The 19513-nt window shown below is 38.9% G+C and overlaps 1 protein-coding gene across 2 annotated transcripts; it reads right to left on the reverse strand.

Moving 5' to 3' along the window:
• Window positions 1-141: 141 nt before the first annotated feature.
• On the reverse strand, window positions 142-17817 carry fam102bb (family with sequence similarity 102 member Bb). Of its 2 annotated transcripts, none has more exons than XM_084011833.1 (11): window positions 17549-17817; window positions 14150-14270; window positions 13220-13249; window positions 12728-12844; window positions 12226-12272; window positions 10993-11087; window positions 8359-8460; window positions 6700-6934; window positions 5689-5825; window positions 4160-4229; window positions 142-3135 (listed from the first exon to the last, which is right to left on the reverse strand). In XM_084011833.1, exons 1-11 carry the CDS (start codon window positions 17692-17694, stop codon window positions 3093-3095), a joined length of 1143 nt encoding a protein of 380 aa, XP_083867959.1. In that variant the 5' UTR covers window positions 17695-17817; the 3' UTR covers window positions 142-3092. The 2 variants fall into 2 exon arrangements, with proteins under 2 accessions (XP_083867959.1, XP_083867960.1); XM_084011834.1 differs by having other exon boundaries at window positions 8359-8457; window positions 17549-17816.
• Between the last annotated feature and the right edge of the window lie 1696 nt (window positions 17818-19513).

Raw genomic sequence — 19513 nt, forward strand, 5'->3', positions numbered from 1 at the left:
CCTTTAAAATAGGAGTGTTTTTCCTAAAGCAATTTAGACAGCCCAAATGTAAATGTTACAATAAAACTCTAAATGTGAGAACATGTTCACGTAGTGTTTTTTGTGTATTATACCAAAGTTGAAGTGCCACCTAAAATATACTCGAGGATTTCAACAGTTTTATTCAACAGTGCAAGGTACACATTTGAAGCATCCAGAACACTTGTTAAGGAAGTAAATGTTGGTCGAAAGGACAAGTCTCTAACAGGAAACACTGGACAGTGTCAGAACAGAGCAGAACATAACTTTACAGGAGAATACATTTTACAGGTTTATATAGACAACAGCTTCACAGAAGAGAAGAAACCATGTTTGTAACAACATGTTTGGTACCAAGATAATCATACCCGTGTCACACAGGTAAAACATGAATTTTTATCCTAAAGAAAAAGAAAAAAAAAAAGATATTTGGTAACCATAAATCATACACTGAACACTGTCTTAACTATGTTGTGACAGATTGTTTTTCTTAACAATAAAATATTTAGCAAAAATATGGCACAATATCAGCAATGATAGATTAAAAAACAAAGACTTTGATATCTTTGATGTGATGTTTCAACATCGGACATATAAGCCATGCCAAAATGAAAACACAATATGAGAACACTGATTTACAGTTACATCATACACTGTGCAGATATCTGCTTTTAACATGGAAGTAATGAGAACAAGCTTTTCCTACATGCTCAATAGGCAAGCAAAGTTGTTCTTGCAATGTGGTAATACTCAGATGATAAAAGATGGCACAATATCAACTCAGGAAAAACAAGAAGTGTGAAGTTCTGCAAGATAACAAATGGACTGAATCATGCAGAGCGTACAGACATGAAAACGGAACAGTGACGTATAGTTAAAACACCATACACTGATGACACTTGTGCAGTTAATGATATAACACACGTATAGTTTATCTAGAAGAGGAAGTATCCTACCTCTACTATGGCTTATGACAGGAGACAGAAGATTACAGATACTGTACAGTCTGTTTTCACTAGTTATAATGTGTCTAATATTATGCATAGGTCTGGCAGGGTCCCAGGTAATAACAGTGTGTTGTTTAATTTGGCTGATTTGCTAATAAACTAAATTAATAGTGCACTTAATCTCCCTTTTGACGTTCATGTATTGATTGTGTTGGTCAATTACACTGGTTTTAAGACGGTTCTAAAATCTTACAGTTAAAATGTTTGGAGGTATAGAGAGAGAGACACACACACACACACACACACACACACACACACACACACACACACACACACACACACACACACACACACACACACACACACACACACACACACACACACACACACACACACACACACACACACACACAGTATACGTAAGTATTACACAGGGTCTTTTTAAAAACAGGTGCTGTTATGCATTTTCTTCGTGGCAGTGGATAACTTCACTATTTCTCTGTACATTCCTTAACTGAAACACATTTGCATCAGTCACACATGAATTGTTGTGAGTCACAGGATCTTCCATTTGTTCGCTGATGTAAGCTTCCTGGTCAACAGGCCAGCTCAGAAAGATGTAGTTGAGTTGCAAAGCATAGGTTTACAGTAGAGACATAGCTGAAACACTGAGCATTAGATATATGCCCTTCTATATTATATTTATAATCAAAACCCCTTTTTATATTCGCCATTTACTACTCTACAGTGGTAACTTAACTTTTACATTTAAGGATTATTATTTTACCCCCCCAAATAACTGCCATAAAGAAGAAGGGGAAAAAAGGAGATACTGCACTGCATCTGGAATTTGAGTTGAAACACAATGTTCCAACAAAATGTGTTCTTGTAGCTTTCTTGTCCTTTGAAACTAGTTTGTTTATGAAAATAAACTATTTTGATTATTTATAGTCATTAGATTATTAGAATTAGTATTTGTTTATCTGGGTGTCTGTACATCTAGTAATATATTTAAAGTGAAATCAATATAATTTGTAATTCAAAACATTTGAATCTGCGATTTGAAGGCAGCTTAATCCTACGAAAGCACACGAACCTCACTACAGTTAAAAGCAAAGACGGAGGTTGCTGTGATCCGTTACGTTCAGGTGAAGAAACTGGATTACCAAGATGTCAGTTCATGTCATAAAGTTAGATTGAACAAATATGTTGTAACTGCATTTTTCCTGTGTAAGGCAGAATATTACTGCGGTATTTTCTAAACAATGCTTTGCAAAAAACAAATGAGAACAACTTGGTCCTATTAGGATTACAATTAAGCAAATTGTCATGTTCTCCCATGATCTCTTTGCAAGTACCAATGTAGCATTCCTTAAAAGAGATCAAGTCACGTCCCTTCACTCATCCAAGATAAAAGGATAACGGTTACTACTGATAAAAGTGGTCTTGCCACATAGCACACACATTTACACGCAGGCCACGTTCACTCATCAAATAGCTAAAGTGTGACGCCTCGTCTTTGTAGTAAAATATTCTCAACTTCAAATCACGGTAACGGTTGACAGAGGGCCAACAGCTCCAGCTTTTTAGCAGCTTATAGGCAACTATTAAATAGAACATCCTGTTTGAAAAGGAAGTCCAAAGCAAACACTGAGAGACTAAAGGAATGTATTGAAAGCGCATTGCATACTTCTCTTCAGTGTAGATTTCCGTTTGTTCTGATGATGAGCACACACATCCTGCCCTGGTGTCCTTCATTATAGAGATTCATACTCTTCTTCCAGTTCTGTTTAAACTGAGTTGGGTTTGGATGCTAGGTGATGAATCATAATCTACATAATAATCTACATCCTGAAAATGAGAAGTGGACAGATTCAGTTACATACATGTTAAGATGTTGAACAATCTGGCCAATGTTTCGTTTCTCTTCAGGGAGCTACAGCGTCATGTAGGCGATATGAACACAGGAGGGCACTGTTGCAATGCCAACTGTTGAGCGATCAGGTCACACACAGTGCTGATCAGGTAACGTGTGTGTGCTGTAGGAATGCAGACTAAAATTGATACGGCCTTGCCTCCAATTTTTGATGCGAGCAGTGTGGAGTCCAACTCTGAGAGGCTGCAGGTCTAACGCTTTATCACCACCTGCTCATACGCTCCAGCACCAACCCTGGGATAACAAGAAGAGACACATTTAGTAGCCCGATGGTACATCTGACTCACACAACACAACTTACTTTAAATTGTATAAGTCAATGACATCATCATTGTATAAGTCATTTCCTCTTTTTCTAGTGTTAAATCATTTCTGAACCACACCTGGTCATTATTTAAATAAAGAACATACATGGTTAGATTAGCCAATTTTTTTGTTCAGCATTCCTATAGGATCTCCACTATTTGTGTTCCATTATGTTTCGACCACTAGGCCCTGCAATGAGTATTGGGCTGTGCCATTTAATGGCAGATGAAATGATTCCCTAACCCTGACCTAACTTACATTTACGCTGCCTTAAAATTTACAGAAACACCCATACGAAGAGCAGATATTTAGCAGCTTGACCCAGCCTACATGGAGTGTGCTTAAGGTAAACTGCAGTGGCTGTCACCACGGTTTGATAGACATATCAGTGTCATGGCCCGCTCAATAGTTTAGCTGTTATCCCTATTTACCTAGCTCCACTTGTCTTACAAATAGTTCCTAGTTTTAGTCGTTTTTTATTAGTTACAATTCACACACATTTAATTCCTTTTGCAGGTTTTTATTTAGTCATAAACCAAAGTACCAAACAAATTGAAGTTGGCAATAGATGAGATTAATGAATTAATGAATCACTGAAATGATGTTCTATGAGCAATCTGTCCAATAGTCGTTTAGATGTTCCACTCAAGCTAAAAATGTCACCCTCGTGGTGGTGCTCGAGGAGTGAGGAAAGGCTATCCATCTACTAGAAGTTGAAGTGTCAGTCTAAAGCTTAGTGTGGATTAACCGTCAGACCGATATTGCCATCCATATCCCCATGTGGCAATAAGAGCTGAAACGGTAAAATAAATCCCCTACACAGCAGTTGCTCTACTCCTATCCAGTGAAAGTTGAAAGGGCCAAAACACATGATCAACTACCTCCACCCACTCCATCTACTACGAGGAACACATATCATTTGAGTTAAGTTCAGTGAACTTCCCATGCTCACCTGGTGGGAAGGTGATGGCTTCCAAGGGCTGTGCTTCCCCCAGGGCCAACAAACAGACGCAGGCCTTCCTCTGAAGGAGACAGATTTGTAGCAACATTCGGTCAGTACAGAAAGCCCCCACATCCTCCTGTATAATTCAGTCATGAGGAGCAGCCAGTTGCTAGGCAATCTAAAAATAATCATGTATTGACAGCAGCTTTCTTTTCCTAGCTTTGAGCTGGATGAGACCTTGGACAGAAAAACAATACCATACTCCTCAAAGTACACAGACCGACTCATGGAGTAACACAATGCTGTCAAGTTCATTATTGCGTTATGCAAAGTAGCTGTGAATATTATGCATAAAGTTGTACTCTCGACAAGAGCTGCTACTACAGTAATGGTTGATCGATAAACACGGCATGTTTTGGTTAATTATAGCTGAAACAATTGTCTGTAAATATTTTGATGATTGATTAAGCGTTGAGTGCATTTGCAAGTAAAAATCCACATCTGCCAATAGAGTGGTGAAGTCCCGCCCCTTCCGCTAGACTCCCATGGGACCTCTAAGATCGTAAAAAATTTATGGATCTCAATGCAGATAAAATAATTATTTGCTGGTCCCAGTCGTTATATGCCCGAATGAGAAATGTGTTGTTTGTGGATTTAAATTACAATTTTTCACGTCAAGAGTTTGACCGTTTATTGTACAATTGTTCAGTTTAAGGCTGTAGAGAAAACACAATGACAAAGACTACATGTTGCGTATGTGACGTCACGTCATCACCCTTTCTCACAGCGATTCAGTGCCGATCAAACGAAGATGCCGGTGTGTTTTGTTCCTGAATGTTCCCATTCCAGCAGGTACGGCTTTCGGCATTCTTTCGGTTCAAACTGACGTATATCATTCGCCTCGAGATGCAGCGAAGAGCTGTAGTTCACAAAGCGGCCTCACACAAAACCTACCATTATCAAACTTCTTCGTGATAAATCGTGTTTTTTTTTTTTGCATGAAAAATTATCTTTAACTTATAAATAGTTATAATAGAAATATTATTTTTTTTAAATGATTTTAACAGATTTTATAGAGAAAATAATTACTAGATTAATCAAGACTATCTGTAGATAAAACAATAATGAAAATGATGATTAGATCAGCCCATGTCTATTCTTGGGTACAGTTTTTTGTTCATAAAAAGGGTCAAAAATTCCCAGAAGGGTAACTTCTTCAACAGTGTAGAAATCCAAAGAAGAAGAAGAAGAAGCTGGAACCAGTAAATGTTTTAGCTTGACATGACTTTTACAAACCATTACATCACAATCAGTTGATCAGTTTAGGATTAATGTCCTGTAAATAAAGTAATCAATTATCGTTTCCGCTTCAGAGATGGAGAATATGGTGATGTTTTGTGACTTTCCCTAAAGACGCGATACAAGATGAGGAAAATCTACCTGGGAACATACACAACACTGACACCCAAAATAATTAAAACCTTCATATGTGGCGAATCCAATTGACTCCTTACTATTTCTCTGAGTGTATAGCCTACCTTCAGCACTGGAGTCCAGCAGGCTGGGTGTAAAGTCTTGACTCTGGAGAATCTTTTCCACAACATCGTCAGCATCCACCCGCGTGTCGTCCATTCTCTTTAGCTGAGACTCGATGGAGTCCTGCTTCACAGGGTGTCTGAGGAGAGGATACCCGAGTCATTTAGTGTCTAGATGACGACTAAATGCTTCCACTGCAAACTGCAAATGCTGTTATCTCATACTGAATCTACATTTCGTTTAGTGCTAAGTAGGGATGTGGTCAAGCAGTGAAATGATTCCATCTAAGCAACTGGAAATTATGCCTTTTTTTTGTACTCATTCTCACCATGGGGACATATCTAATCTGTGTAATCCATACAAGAGATGAAGTGTAAAGACAACGTGGTTTTATGTGGCTGCCTTTTTGTCACTCCAAGGTGTCAGTAGAGAATCAAGCTGCTATTGGAAAATGTTCTCATCCAACTCCCAGCAAGAAAGCAAAAAAGCGAATTTACCCAAACTAAAAATAGATATCTGGATAACGTAAAACATGCTACAGTGTCTGAGGTAATAATTATGTCATAACTATGTGACTACATGCTTAAAAGAGGTTGGCTGAATACAAAGTGCACCTTAACCCATAAAAGTACTTAAAATCATCCCCATCCCCTTGAGTTTGAGAGGCCACTCTGCTTGAATTATGATTCCCACAAACATAATGACTGATATTTTCATAAATACTAAGAGCCCCTATTGACACTACAAAATCAAACAACAGATACTCTTCTGCTGCTTTCTACTGCGTGACAGCTACTTCCTGAAATGTGATGTTCTCAGGTGTGATAAAATTATAATTTTATTAACTTCCTCAAAGGAACTGCGACTCTGTTTTGTACACATTACCTACAATAAAAAAAGATTGCTATGACTGCTTCCTCTTTATTGAATAGGACTATGAGAATGATTATTATCAGGCAGTTCTTTTCATAGATTACACTTCTTTACTTAACGATTTATCTTCAGAGACTCACCTATTGAGTCGTTCACAGGATGAGGCACTCCGTACTGGTGTACCAGTTTGGTTGCTGGGGACGGCGGTGGGGACTGGGTGTTCAGGTAGAGCAGGACAGGGTCTAGATTCTCGGTCCCGGTCTTCACTGGGCTCTGGGATGCTGCCGATGCCCGTTGAGGCACTGCCCACCGAATGGTTTCTCCGGTGGCTGAACTCTGACATGCTGGAGGAACGGGAGTGACCTGTGCTGTATCCTGAGAGAGATGTGCAAAGATTTTATATAATAATACAGTAGCAGCCATAAAAAATGTTTTGGATTCTTTGATTGCAAGTCCAATATTCACTGTGAAATGTTTTGGAGTTACGTTATGGGGTGACATCAGAGGCTTCTCAAAACATATCTTTTTTAATAAAAAGCCTTTTCAGAATGAAAGCATACCGTTTTATCATTATTGTTTTTATCTTATATTGCTGGGTATTTTTATTTTTTGTATTTTATTGGTCTGATTTAATTAGTCTCTTTGCAGTTCAATCATATTTATCACTTTGTTTTGTTTTATAAAATAGAAAATGCATTTCCTGCAGAAACTGCATGTGAATGCTGACAATTGAAAAAACTGCAAATGCATTGCAATGAATCTGAATTTTGAAATAGACAGTGTTGAAAACTGAACTGCATTACCTAAAGAAGCTTAGAGCTTAAAGACGTTAATTAATTAATGCGTTTCGACTGAAAGAAGTATTTGTGTGGAACAAAGTCTCCAAACTTTAAGTCATCAGTCCTCTTTAAACCTTTAGAACTATGAGTTCACAGAAAGTAGTGTTTAGCTAGAATTAACCTTTAAAACTATAAGTCAATCGATAGCCAACCAGTTTTAAATGTTTATTCCACCCAAATGCGACTCTCTGTCTAATGAATTAAATAATTAATTTCCACTTCCACCTTTGAGAACCTCTGGTCTAGTGATTCATTTCAGCTCTCAGCTTCTTCTTGTAATGCAACTTAAATTTCTGCTCTGCTAGTTTTACAATTTAGTTTTTTTCGGGAGTGCAGTGCAATACATTTCCGCTCAAGTTTCTTGTGCTTTCAGCAGTGCTTCACAATTAATTTGAGCTGTCACACGTATTTTCTGCAGGAAAGGCATTTACTAGTTATTATTTTTATTATTATACACATCCGGGAATCGGTTGACCACAGTCGCTGAAGAACAAACTCACCACACAACAATATGAGGCAGGAAATGCATTTTTAAATTAAAAATTAGGAAGCCATTAGAGCTGCTCTCGGAGCATCTCTCTAATTCCTCTGATCTTTTATTACAGTCATGGGATCTGCCTGTAATACGAAACGCGAACCTCAGGTTTGAACTGCTCTGGTGGAGTGTCAGTGGAAGATTGTATCACTTCCCTCCTCTTTAGTCAGACGGTTTTCTCTGTTCTCACTGAAGTTTTTCTCCAGTAAAACATGATTATAGGAGAGCAAAATATTTATGCATCCCGTAGTTGAGGCTGGTAACAACTATTTTAAATTCTGTCACTCACCGAGCCTGCTTGGAAAGCTACAAACACTATATTACATCTGCAAAAAATGGTCTGTATCATTGCCTGCCATCCATGTCAGGTCAACAAAAGTAAATCTGAAAAAAGTGGAAATTTTTTAAAAAGTAGGTGCCCTTACCTGAAAGTTTGGACTGTTGGCTGGCGTAGCTAGACGTTCGGGAGTGGCCGCAGCCCCCAAATTCATCAGAAACAACAGGACACTTCCCTTCTCGACTTTCTGCTACATCAGAAACAAACAAACAAAAAAACAGAAGACAAATTGAATGATGACTGCCTGAAAGCTCTACAAGAGTCAGTTCTTCTAATTAACTGTCATAATTTCAATAAACAAAGCTACATGTTTTGCTTTTCTTATGCCTCCTCATACAGTCAGAAAGAAACTGGGGCCAAACAAGCACAAAGCGTCGAGGCCCAAGCTGCGCACTTATTTAATGCTAGCTATAGTTCATTCTTAGTGCAATACAACAAACGTATTACATAATACTGTATAGTTTTTGTGAATGAAACCAAGGCTAGCTTAGCAAAGTAATTCAGTGTGTTTCTGAAGTAAAACTGTTTGGCTGATTGTACTCAACTCAAATTAAAACAGCAACCCAGCAAAAACAGCACCACATGTTCCTTTTGTAAATGCCGTTCTCTATTAGACAGACATGACCAGACGGTTCCAGATCCTGTATAAAGCACCTCCATATGAACGAGATGTCTGTTGTCAGCCAGACAAGTTTGGATTGAGACCAGACACAACCCTAGTTTCTGTCCTGGATTTTGCTACTACCTGTTTCTGTGGCTTATTCCTACCAACAGACAACAGTTACAACAACAGAAACTCCCCTCTGCCTCCAACACACTGTCCGTTACTTCAGCAGTAGCTGAACACAGCGGTAGCTCACCTAATCACTTTAGAGGAATTATTATTCAATAACTAATAATATTTTGTCCATGACAATAAAAACAATAAAATAGTTAAGGGATGACAGTGATAACCGAGATAGAACTGTACGTAGTGTCAAAAGATTGAAATCACGTGCAGCAACGTGAACATGTGCACCACCACTTAAATGCCAAGTAGGCAAACGCTGAGCTGAGAGAAAGCAGAACAGGTCAGAGTTCAATATCTGCAGGAAAAGGAAGCAACACAGCCCTTTAACCCTGAGATGCATAACTGAGTTTATAGTAACCTGGCTACTGTTCCCCCCCACCCAATATTTTAGATGTTTCTTCCATTTTTGGATAAAATTAGTTAAAAATGATGCATCTTTATGATTACAAATTTAAAAAACTACTTTGTACAAAAGATGAAGGAAATGGCATTTATTTATTATGAACAAAAGTTATTGATCCTAACTCTGATGCAGGTCATTTATGACTGACTTATGGAAGCTGGTAGTTCCAGTGAGCTATGCATCCAAGAGTTTACAGAATATCTCAATAGATTACTTTTCACACTCCAATTTGTGTTGGAGGATAATCATTCAGGAATATAATTTGAATGGATACTAGCCACACACGGAACACACACGCTACAAACATGCACAGCCAAAACACGACGATGCTGATGAGAAAGAGCATTATTTTTAGCAGACAATTTCACACGTGGTGGGCACATGCAAACACACGGAACCCCTCTGGACAGACGTGCCTATTTTTAACCATGTAAGAGCCTACAGGGTTGGAGCAGATTGTAGCTAATCTAAAAGAGAACTAGTTTAAATTATACATGAAAGAGCTGCGCTACATTCTGAATCTGCCAGGAGAAACAACACTGCAATGTGTTCACACATGGAGAGACACACAGAACAAGGGGGGGCAACACATGTTGCAGGAGGGGGCAGGTGGAAGAGAAATATGTTCATGGTGCTGGATAGGAGATACACACAGTTATATGAAGTGTAATGCTGTAGAGTGCACACACACGAAACAAACCATGTAGAACTTTTAATAATGTAAAGCAGCAGCACGCAGTGGCATGGCTTCAACGTTGTTACTGTAGGGACACGAGGGGTGGAATATGTAAAAAATAAATCAAAGGTTATGCAATGTACGTTCACTTGTTTACTTGCTGTGAACTGCCAAGTGTGTAAAGCAATGCTTTATTAAATGTAATTTATTAATGTATCAAAAGTACTACTTATAATTAATTATGTCCTCCTCTGATCTGGCCAGTAAACTTGGATTATGACCACCATCGTTGTTGGTTAGAACTACCATGAGGCGACACGAGGTGATGTTAAGCAGTTTTACTCATGCGTAGTGAGACTATAATGCAAAGCGGATGGGATCTAATGGCCCTGACAATCAGTTTCAGCCTTGTCAATTAGTTGGATAAGGATGAGTCATGTCATTCCAATGTAAATCTACACCAGTTATTAGCAGGGGCTAATATAGAAAAGGCAAGCAGATGAGATACCCCTGTTGTGAATTTAAAAAGGTGGTTTCTACACCAACGTTTTCACAGCCTCGCTAAACAGACACTCACACGACCGTAGTGTATTTTATTTATAGTCTTACGTAAGCTTTTTACTCATGTCTATTGCATTCCCGCTAAAAAATCATACAAAATGATATTAGCCACAGAGCTTATTTCCTCCAATTATCAAAAAATCCTCAGTGGCCTAGAAACATATGGCATACCTGCAGTGCTCTAAGGGACGGCTAAAGTATGCTCTTTCAGGTAAATGTTTGAATGTTAAATGAAAGCCAATGGGATGACTACGCAGGGCATAGGAGTGTAATGTGGCATGATTTGTCTCACCAGAACAGCCTTTCTGTGAGTCCCCTCCCCTCCTCTCCTCCAGCAGGCTCTCTCCATCACCCTGGATCCCGATCACCGTGGCTGTGGAGGGAGGCCTGCTGACACAGGAAAGACAATAAGGCTGTTTTCCTGTCTTGCATTTCAATGTGTCAATTGTTTACAAATACAAAGGAAGGTATGGAAATCACAAACAGGAAGAAATGGGTGAGGGAGGAATAAAACATAATGTACAATACGCAAGAATTTACTTAAAACAATGTATAGGCCGATACAAAATGAATCCCTCTGTATCTGACCCACTAGAAGTGCGTGTTGTTGTCTACCGGGACTGTATTTTCTATTCTCTTCTGATTTCACTGTGTTCGAGGCTGATGGGGGTGTAATCCCACAACCAGTGTCTTCATTCACTCTATAGCTTGCTCAACCATTGCTGTGCTCTCTCTCCCTCATTCGCTCGTTGAACTGAGTAGTGGACAAGTTTGAATGTGTGCTTACAAACACCAACTGAAAAATCAAACACATTTTATCTTTTAAGATTGATCATGGTAAAGATCATGAAGTTTGCTCATACAAGATTATCATTCAGAATGGATGCAATAAAAGAAGATGCGGTTTTTGGCATACAATTACAGGCTACTGAATAATTTTTAGGTCATCTTTTGCCCTTGGGTGAAGCTACATTTCTCTCTCTGTACTGAGACATATTCACAGAAAATCATATTTCTACCAGAAGATACGATAGAAGTACGATAACTTACAGTTTATCACTTGCAGGATGAAACCAAGCTTTTGACATGTGAATGTCTGATTAGCCAATAATTCTTTAGGCTTGCTAATTCTGTATCATTTGATTCACATTTATTTTATTTTTGCAATTATTTGATAGTGGTAATGGAATCACAGGCAGGAAACGTGGGGAGAGTTGATAGAAAAAAAGAGGACACCATTTTAAAATAGTATGATCCAGGATTGTTATGGTTACTCAAGGAGACTGTAAATATCAAAATATTGGCAAACTCATAGAAGCGCAGGCATGAGTGGAGAATAGTTTAATTCACAAGCTTTCTTTAGTCTGAAGCATCTTCAATTAAATGTTTTTTAAATTAAATTTTGTGTGGTTAAGAATCCAAAACTAGCTGACACCAACCCTGACCGACCTAATACAGTTTATGAACTGCAGACCAAAGCAGATTTTGCACCATAATAAAGTTGAAAACTATGACTTTAACTTACGTTTTAAAACAGGGATCCCCGGACATGAGCTGTGTACTGATGATGACCTATGAAAAGAAAAAGAGATCTGTTAATTGATTTAGGTTTGCCTTGAATTCAAGGTTTCCATTAGCTTGGATTCTTAGTTTGAAGGAAGAAAATAAATTTCAACAATTGTGCCACAAATTACTGGAGAACTGCAGACTAACCATCATAGACTGACTAACTAAACTAATGCTTTGCCCCCTTTTTGTTCATTTACTTTGTCACAAGTTAGGAACCGTACGCATTATACAAAGCAGATAATACGTCATATACAATCATTTCTGGCTACAGTCTCATTGACTACCTGCCAACCCAACCAATGTTGTTGAAAGCAATCCTATATGTTTATGCAAAAACATGTTCTTTGCTTACATCGTAGAAGAGAAAAACATAAGGCTTGTATTCAAAACACCAAGGTTTCCCCCTAAAGAATTCAAATGAGCCTGGTGTGGATGAGTTACCATAGTTTCAAAGTTACCTTGAGAATAGAGTTATCCTGGCGAGTATTTTTGGTATCGTAGCCTTCAAGCAGACATCTGCGAGTGGTATTCCCTGAGCCAGCAAACTCTGCTAAATTCAAATCTGCAAAACCAAGCTGAAAGAGAAAGAATGACACTGGGTGAACTTTGTTTTCTCTCAGGGGGCTGATGTTTTGCCCATTCAGCACTGCGGATGTAAAAGGACAGCAGTGAGGACGTGAGAGATTTCAATATTCAGGGGGGAAAGGCTTTTATCTAGTCTTGATATTCCAAAAGAAGAGGTTTCACATACTCTTACTAATTACTTGCAAACAGTGAAAGTGAGAACACATGATATAATGAGCTAACATACAGGCAGTGAAGGCCATCTGTCTGCTACAGGATAAAATAAAAACTATCTCCATAAATATGGCTGAAGACTGTGAATCTAGGTGACCTGGAGGTTGGGTTAGGAGACGGGAGTTGGATGAAACAAGAATGTAAACAATTACCTTTGCATAAGCCTTCCCACCTTTCAGCTCCTGGAAAATACAAGCATAAAGATCTAAATTACATGTAAACATGTAAACTGCACGATTACATTAAAACAGATTAGTGATCAGCATGTCCTTGTTCAATTTTTTAAATTTATAGAATATTCGGATGGATTTTGGCTGTAAAAATCAAAGTGAAGAGAGACTCTCCATCCTTGGTACTATAAATGTTATGTGTCCTTACAAGGTACAATTTATTGACATGTTAAGACCTATAACTTACTAATACTGTTTTGGTAACCTAGAATGATAATACACTTTCCATCAGCAGTAAAATTACATCAACACTGTACGATTTGCTAATGGGTCCAAATGATAACAAGAGGCAACTGCTTGACATTTTAAAGTTCAAAACCAAAATAATGGTAAAGGGAGCCACCAGTGAAGGCAAAACAACAGTTTTCCTGGGCACTTGAAATGCTCTGTGTCCTAAAACAAGAGGCCACAATATATAGCTTGCAGCTACACTCTGGAAACACATGATGCATTTAACCAGCAAGGAACATTCGGGCATATCCATTTCCTAATTTTTACTGTGGTTTTCATCCCTCATATCCTTAAAATGATAAGACCTATTAAAAGACCTGATTAAAGAATTGCAGCACACTCACGTTTAAATTTAAATGAAAGGATGAGTAGTGAAAGGGAAAGTTTCCCTCTGCATCATAAAATGTAACGTAACCAACAAGGAATTCAATGCAGATACGGCAATTCATCTCTTTATTGCCACCTCACACTGACAAGAACAATAGCATTTATTTGTGCACAAAACCCTTTCTTTAACCTGAAACGTCTATGCTCACATAAGCATCATATTATAGATCTGCAACACTGTGTACGTCTATGTCTTAAGTCTGAAATCTGGAGGTCAGTGGTCCCCTACATTACCTTTCTGACAGACACACGGCACACACAAGGGTCCAGTACTCCGGTCCCTGCATTGGCACTCATCTTGCAGGGAAAAGAGAAGCGTTTCCTCCATCGGACACAGTTGGCCTGCACTGGTTCTCTGTGAAGACAAATCATTTAAACTTAGACCATCTTTAGCAATTGAAAGGTCAGATTTGAATTTTTGTACGGCTGCTTCAGCACCATATTTATCATGTGAGAACTTTGGCTTCTTTTATAAGATGCAAGAAAGGTTGGGAAAGAAATGTGAATATTCTTAAAAGCAAATTATTGAAAACAATGTTTTGTAAGGGTACCAAAACAAAGGCATTGTATCGTTGGCAATAATATCAGGAAATTGCAAGCAATTGGATTAAAACTATTGGATTAACGAACCTCACATCTCATCCCAGTTTAAGGCTACGGACTCATGTTGCCAATACAAATTCATGTGCTTATCCTCAGATTTTTCTGGCCACTGAATAAAGAAGCTAATTAATTACAGTCCTGTTTTCACCTATTGATTAATTCCACTGCTGAATCCAAAAGGTTACGGCAGCAGGTTAATCTTGTTTTGGCCTTTGAGTAAAATAGAAACACGAGCACACGCATCCCCTGCAAATAAGTAAAAGGTTAAACGAGAGTGAGGTGTGGTCTTCTCTTGAGAGATGAGATTCTGTGAAAGAAAAAAGAAAAAAGAGCGTGCATGCGTGGGCAGCATCACGATACCCCAGATGGCCTATCTTTCACTGGCAGCCTCTTCTCTCCCACTCACCTAACCAAATCCCTTCTGTCAAGACAACATGCCATTCATTTAGATCAGCGTTGCTTGATTCAAATAAGAGCAGAGCTGATGGTTTTCCTCTCAAATACAGTAGAAAGTACCATCATGCAGCAGTCTGCATCTTAAATAAGGACAAACAGAGATGACTGCAAGGGATTCAAACAGAAAATGTAGCACAAGAAGTGTTGATGACTTAAGAAGATGACCAGGGTTTGCAGATCCCTGTTAATACAGTTAAGACTGACTGACTATATGATACAGGCCAGAGTCGTGCACTGAATCTCTGCTTTACTATAAATAAAAAGCAGCAGATGCGTGACTAATGTTGTACAAATGCTGACTTCATCCCGGGGTTGATACATTTCAGAGTGAACTCCCAGAGTCGGAGTGGGAAGTCCCGGCCAGCTGGACACGGAGTGCTTTGGGGAATTCTGGCTTGATTGCATATACTCTAACTCCCAGCACTTCTCGGCACAGCAAAATCCTATTAGTGAGTGTGGGTTAGCCGGGATCCTCCAAGCACATGCCGGGGTTGTCTCTCTCGTCTCTATGCATGGGTCAGATATCCCGTTAAACTACAACTGCTCTCCTTATAAAAAGGAAGGTGTGGTCGGGTTTCAAGCGTGAACTCAAAAGTCAAAACATACAGAAAACAAAGATTTTTGTCATAAATTTGGTGCAGGGTTTTCCAATGTCTTTGATGAAGCAATCAAGTCTGAATTTGTCCATAAAATGTTATACTTTCCAAAATGGAAAATTATAACAAGGAAAACTAATTTGGGGCAGACACAATGGTGCAGTACGGATGACAAGCCACAGCTAAGGAAAAGAATGGCTCATAAAGAACAGTGCTCACTTCCCCACAGCTGGGATGACTCAAAAGACACGCCAGAGGATACATTGAAACAGTAAGGGGGTCTTAAAAATAAACCTGCTGCAGACAAATGCAATTGAATGACACTCAAGACTATTGACTACAAATGCTGATAACTGAGATATTTGAGCCAGGACACAATGTTTAATTAGAATATCAACCATATGGACCCCATTGTCTGGGTGGTGATATTAAAGAACAACCTTACAGTGTTTCTTCAATTGAATTAATCTGAAGTGGCAGCTCACATGTGACAAAATGTACAAAAAAATGTGTAGCTATATTAAAATGACCTTAATGTCATGACCTTAGAAGGTCTGATTTACTAAGTCCGACACACACTGGGCCTTTCTATCAATCCATTTAACAAGAGCTACACTAGCAAAAGATGACTTGTAATACAATCTGGGGGAAGCCATCTAATCCTACAGCCTCACTCACTAAACAATGATTCCCCCTCAGTCCAATGTTCAAAGCCAGTCACTTTATGAGCAAAAACCCAAAACAGGTTACAGACAGAGGGTGTGTTTTTGCTCGTCTCAACTTGATAGCAGTGAAAGCATCATCATGACATTGGTTTGGACCGCAGGGTGACCCTGAATAATGGCTATAGGGTGACTTCTTTTTTCATGGTCTGTTATTTGCCGTACCATTTTTCTGTGTAAACATAAATCAAACGTTTCTTTTTTTTTTTTTTTACAGATAATTAAATATCCATGGGTTTAAACTGTTGGTTGGACAAAAACAAGTAATATAAAGACATCACTTGGGCTTTAGGAAGCTGTATGGGCATTTTTTCACCATTTTCTGACGCTTTTTTGACAGTACTGATAATTTACTCCAGAGAATAATTCAACATGAATCAATAATGAAAATGATCACCATAAGCAGCCCTTAATGCTTTTCCCTGTGTAGTCTATAAGGCGCAGAGCGATAAAGGGCACTTTAATTGAACTTTTAAATCCATAACAGGTTACAGAAGAGATGACAGCCTTTGCCTGTCTCAACTTGACAGCAATAATGACATTATCATGGCATTATTGTTGTAGGACAACAGTGTGATTAATGTAAAGGGTTTTATACACACACACACACACAAGAAATGATGTGAGCCTTTTAGAGGTTTACCACAGTGCATTGTCCTTGCATTTGCCTGTTCAGCTATAATCAATAACAGTTTGACGATGTAAGACAGTCAGACACCTACTTCAGTGATAACTTTATGACCAAACAGGGGCCAGACACAGCCCGAGACATCATGACTGACTATTGATTTAGCAGCAGCAACAGACAGAGGAGTCGTATTTAGCTTTGTGGCTGTGTGACTTGTCAGCTGGCCCCCTTATAACCTATCCCACAACCGGGGAGGAAGTTATCCTGTGGAGTGTAACCCGACGTCGCCTTGACCACGAAGAGACGAAGAGAATGCCGACTAACTAAAGGATATTTCAGAGCACTAATTGTCACACATGCTAGGGTTTGTTTTCTCAAGTCGATGCTATCGTGTGCTTCACAATTCCGCCTCAGTCAATAGCTTTGTCTGGAAGGTCACGTTGCATTTGAACAACCAAAAACACCGTTACGGTGGCTTACAACTGACGTTAGCTCAATACTTTCTACTGTTGGTCCTGTAGCATGTTAGCTGGTTAGCTAGTAGTGGGCTAAAGCTCATCGGCTAGAAGAAAGCCACCAGCATAAGAAAGCGAGTCGTTATGTCCGTATTAACATTAAACAGCCTCACCGAGAGGACTCCTCGGAGAAGCCGCCGTCCAACAGCCTGACTTTACAAAAGAGGACACCGTTGACAAAGGGGACCGACGAGAGCTCGTCCAGCTCAAAATCCACCTTGAACTTGAATTTCTTCTTTTTCATCATCATTAAATCCATACACCGCTTCAGTACTCTCGAGAAGATGCTCCGAGCTCGCCCGTCGCTGACATTACAGCCCCATTGTGTTGTCGTACGGCAGGATACAGCGTCGTGCTGCGGGAGGACGGTGAAGATGCTGCTGGTGACAACAGTCACTACTCACAACTACAAAACTAACTGAGAGGCGACGAAGAAGAGATACTTCCGGTTGTGAATTGTCAAAATAAAATACAATTTGAAACCCTCATGCTTATTTTATAGAATGGAAGACATGTTCAGATACTTTGAAAGTAAAAGTAGCAATACTACAGTGTACACTTACTGTAAGTACATTGACGTAATCATTAACAACAAACGTTACACATCATGCATAATGGCACAATACAGAATAATGTATAACTGGGTTATAATTACTGATGCATTAATGTGTAGTACATCCCTTTAATGTTGTAACTGGTAAAGCGGGAGATAATTGTAATTACTGTAGCTACTGGGGGTAGCTTAAGCTATAGTTTAAGAACTGAGAACACTACAATAGAATAAAGTAAATTTGGCATAAAAAAAGAAAACAGATATTCTGTTGGTCCACAAACTCAATCATCCATTGTCTATAACTTGATTATAATTATTGTAATGTTGAATACTTTGGATACTGCTCCTGCCCAAGGATCAACACCTTAACTGATAATAATACATTTCTTTGTTGATTATATTTCATATCATTATATCATATATCTGAATCTGCAAAGCAATTAAAATTATCAACAGATGAAATGGAATAAAAAGTACAATATTTGAAATGCAGTAGAGTTAGAATTATGAAGTAGCAGGAAAAGAAGTACTCAAGTTAAGTGCAAGTAAAAACAAAAATGTTTTTGTCGGAAACGGATATGTCCCTGCTTTTACTTTGAAATCGATCACGATTATACGGATGTGCAGTGATGACAGAAGACTTTGCTCCTCCCTCCGTCGCCCCCTTGTGGTCAGCGGGAGCAACAGCAGCACCGATTGGACAACAAAGTGAAACCAGCTGCAGTTATGTAACACTTGTCGCCTCCTCGTGGTCATAACACGCTTGTTGAGCTGCACTTTTCAAGCCAGTTTCTTTTACTCGTTTAATCATTATTTTTGAGAAAGAAAACACCATCTCTCTCTCTCTCTCTCTCTCTCTCTCTCTCTCTCTCTCTCTCTCTCTCTCTCTCTCTCTCTTTCTCTCTCTCTCTATCTCTCTCTCTCTCTCTCTGCACTGATTGAAATGTCATGCTAGTTTTGGACATAACCATAGGTACTGCACTATAACCAGCACCCTCTATTTTATTTAAATATTTGTTTATACATTGATGTGTGTCAGTGAAGCTTGTTGGATGCTACAACTCCATTTCAATGTGCAACGCTGTATTGAATATTCAGAAAATAAAAATTGTACATCTGGACATTTTTGAATCACTGGGATCTCCAATAGAATTTCAAATAGTTAATTAAGTGGACAGGATGAGTTTATAAAGATCATCGACGTCAACCCAGAATTTAAGAGGTTATCCCGACGTACAGTTCATCAGATATCCCGTTTGCCAACTTAAACTTATTCATCTCTCCGCCTTCGTCTTTGAAAGCAACCGAGCCATAATTAAAAAGGTTTGGGGGATATGTTTCGCCTGGGCCAGCTGCCAGATTCCTGTGGGTATGACTCACTGAGCTGAATCAGACTGACAGAGCCCACTATAGGGACCAGGACTATATGAAAATGAATATGCACATTTGCATGTGTGTGTGTGTGTGTGGGTGCGTTCAGTAACATAAACAAAGGATGACTTTGGATGACTGACTTTTGGATAAG

This window comes from Eutrigla gurnardus (genome assembly GCF_963514095.1).
Source record: "Eutrigla gurnardus genome assembly, chromosome: 6".
In the NCBI taxonomy this organism is placed as follows: domain Eukaryota; kingdom Metazoa; phylum Chordata; class Actinopteri; order Perciformes; family Triglidae; genus Eutrigla; species Eutrigla gurnardus.

Excerpts from the sequence above, each read along its gene's own strand:
- fam102bb (XM_084011833.1), bottom strand. The coding sequence starts at position 17,694 with ATGGATTTAATGATGATGAAAAAGAAGAAATTCAAGTTCAAGGTGGAT. Across the intron at positions 13,250-14,149 it reads GCCGTGTGTCTGTCAGAAAG|GAGCTGAAAGGTGGGAAGGC; the intron begins GTAATGTAGGGG and ends TGTATTTTCCAG. Across the intron at positions 8,461-10,992 it reads CTCACAGAAAGGCTGTTCTG|CAGAAAGTCGAGAAGGGAAG; the intron begins GTGAGACAAATC and ends TTTCTGATGTAG.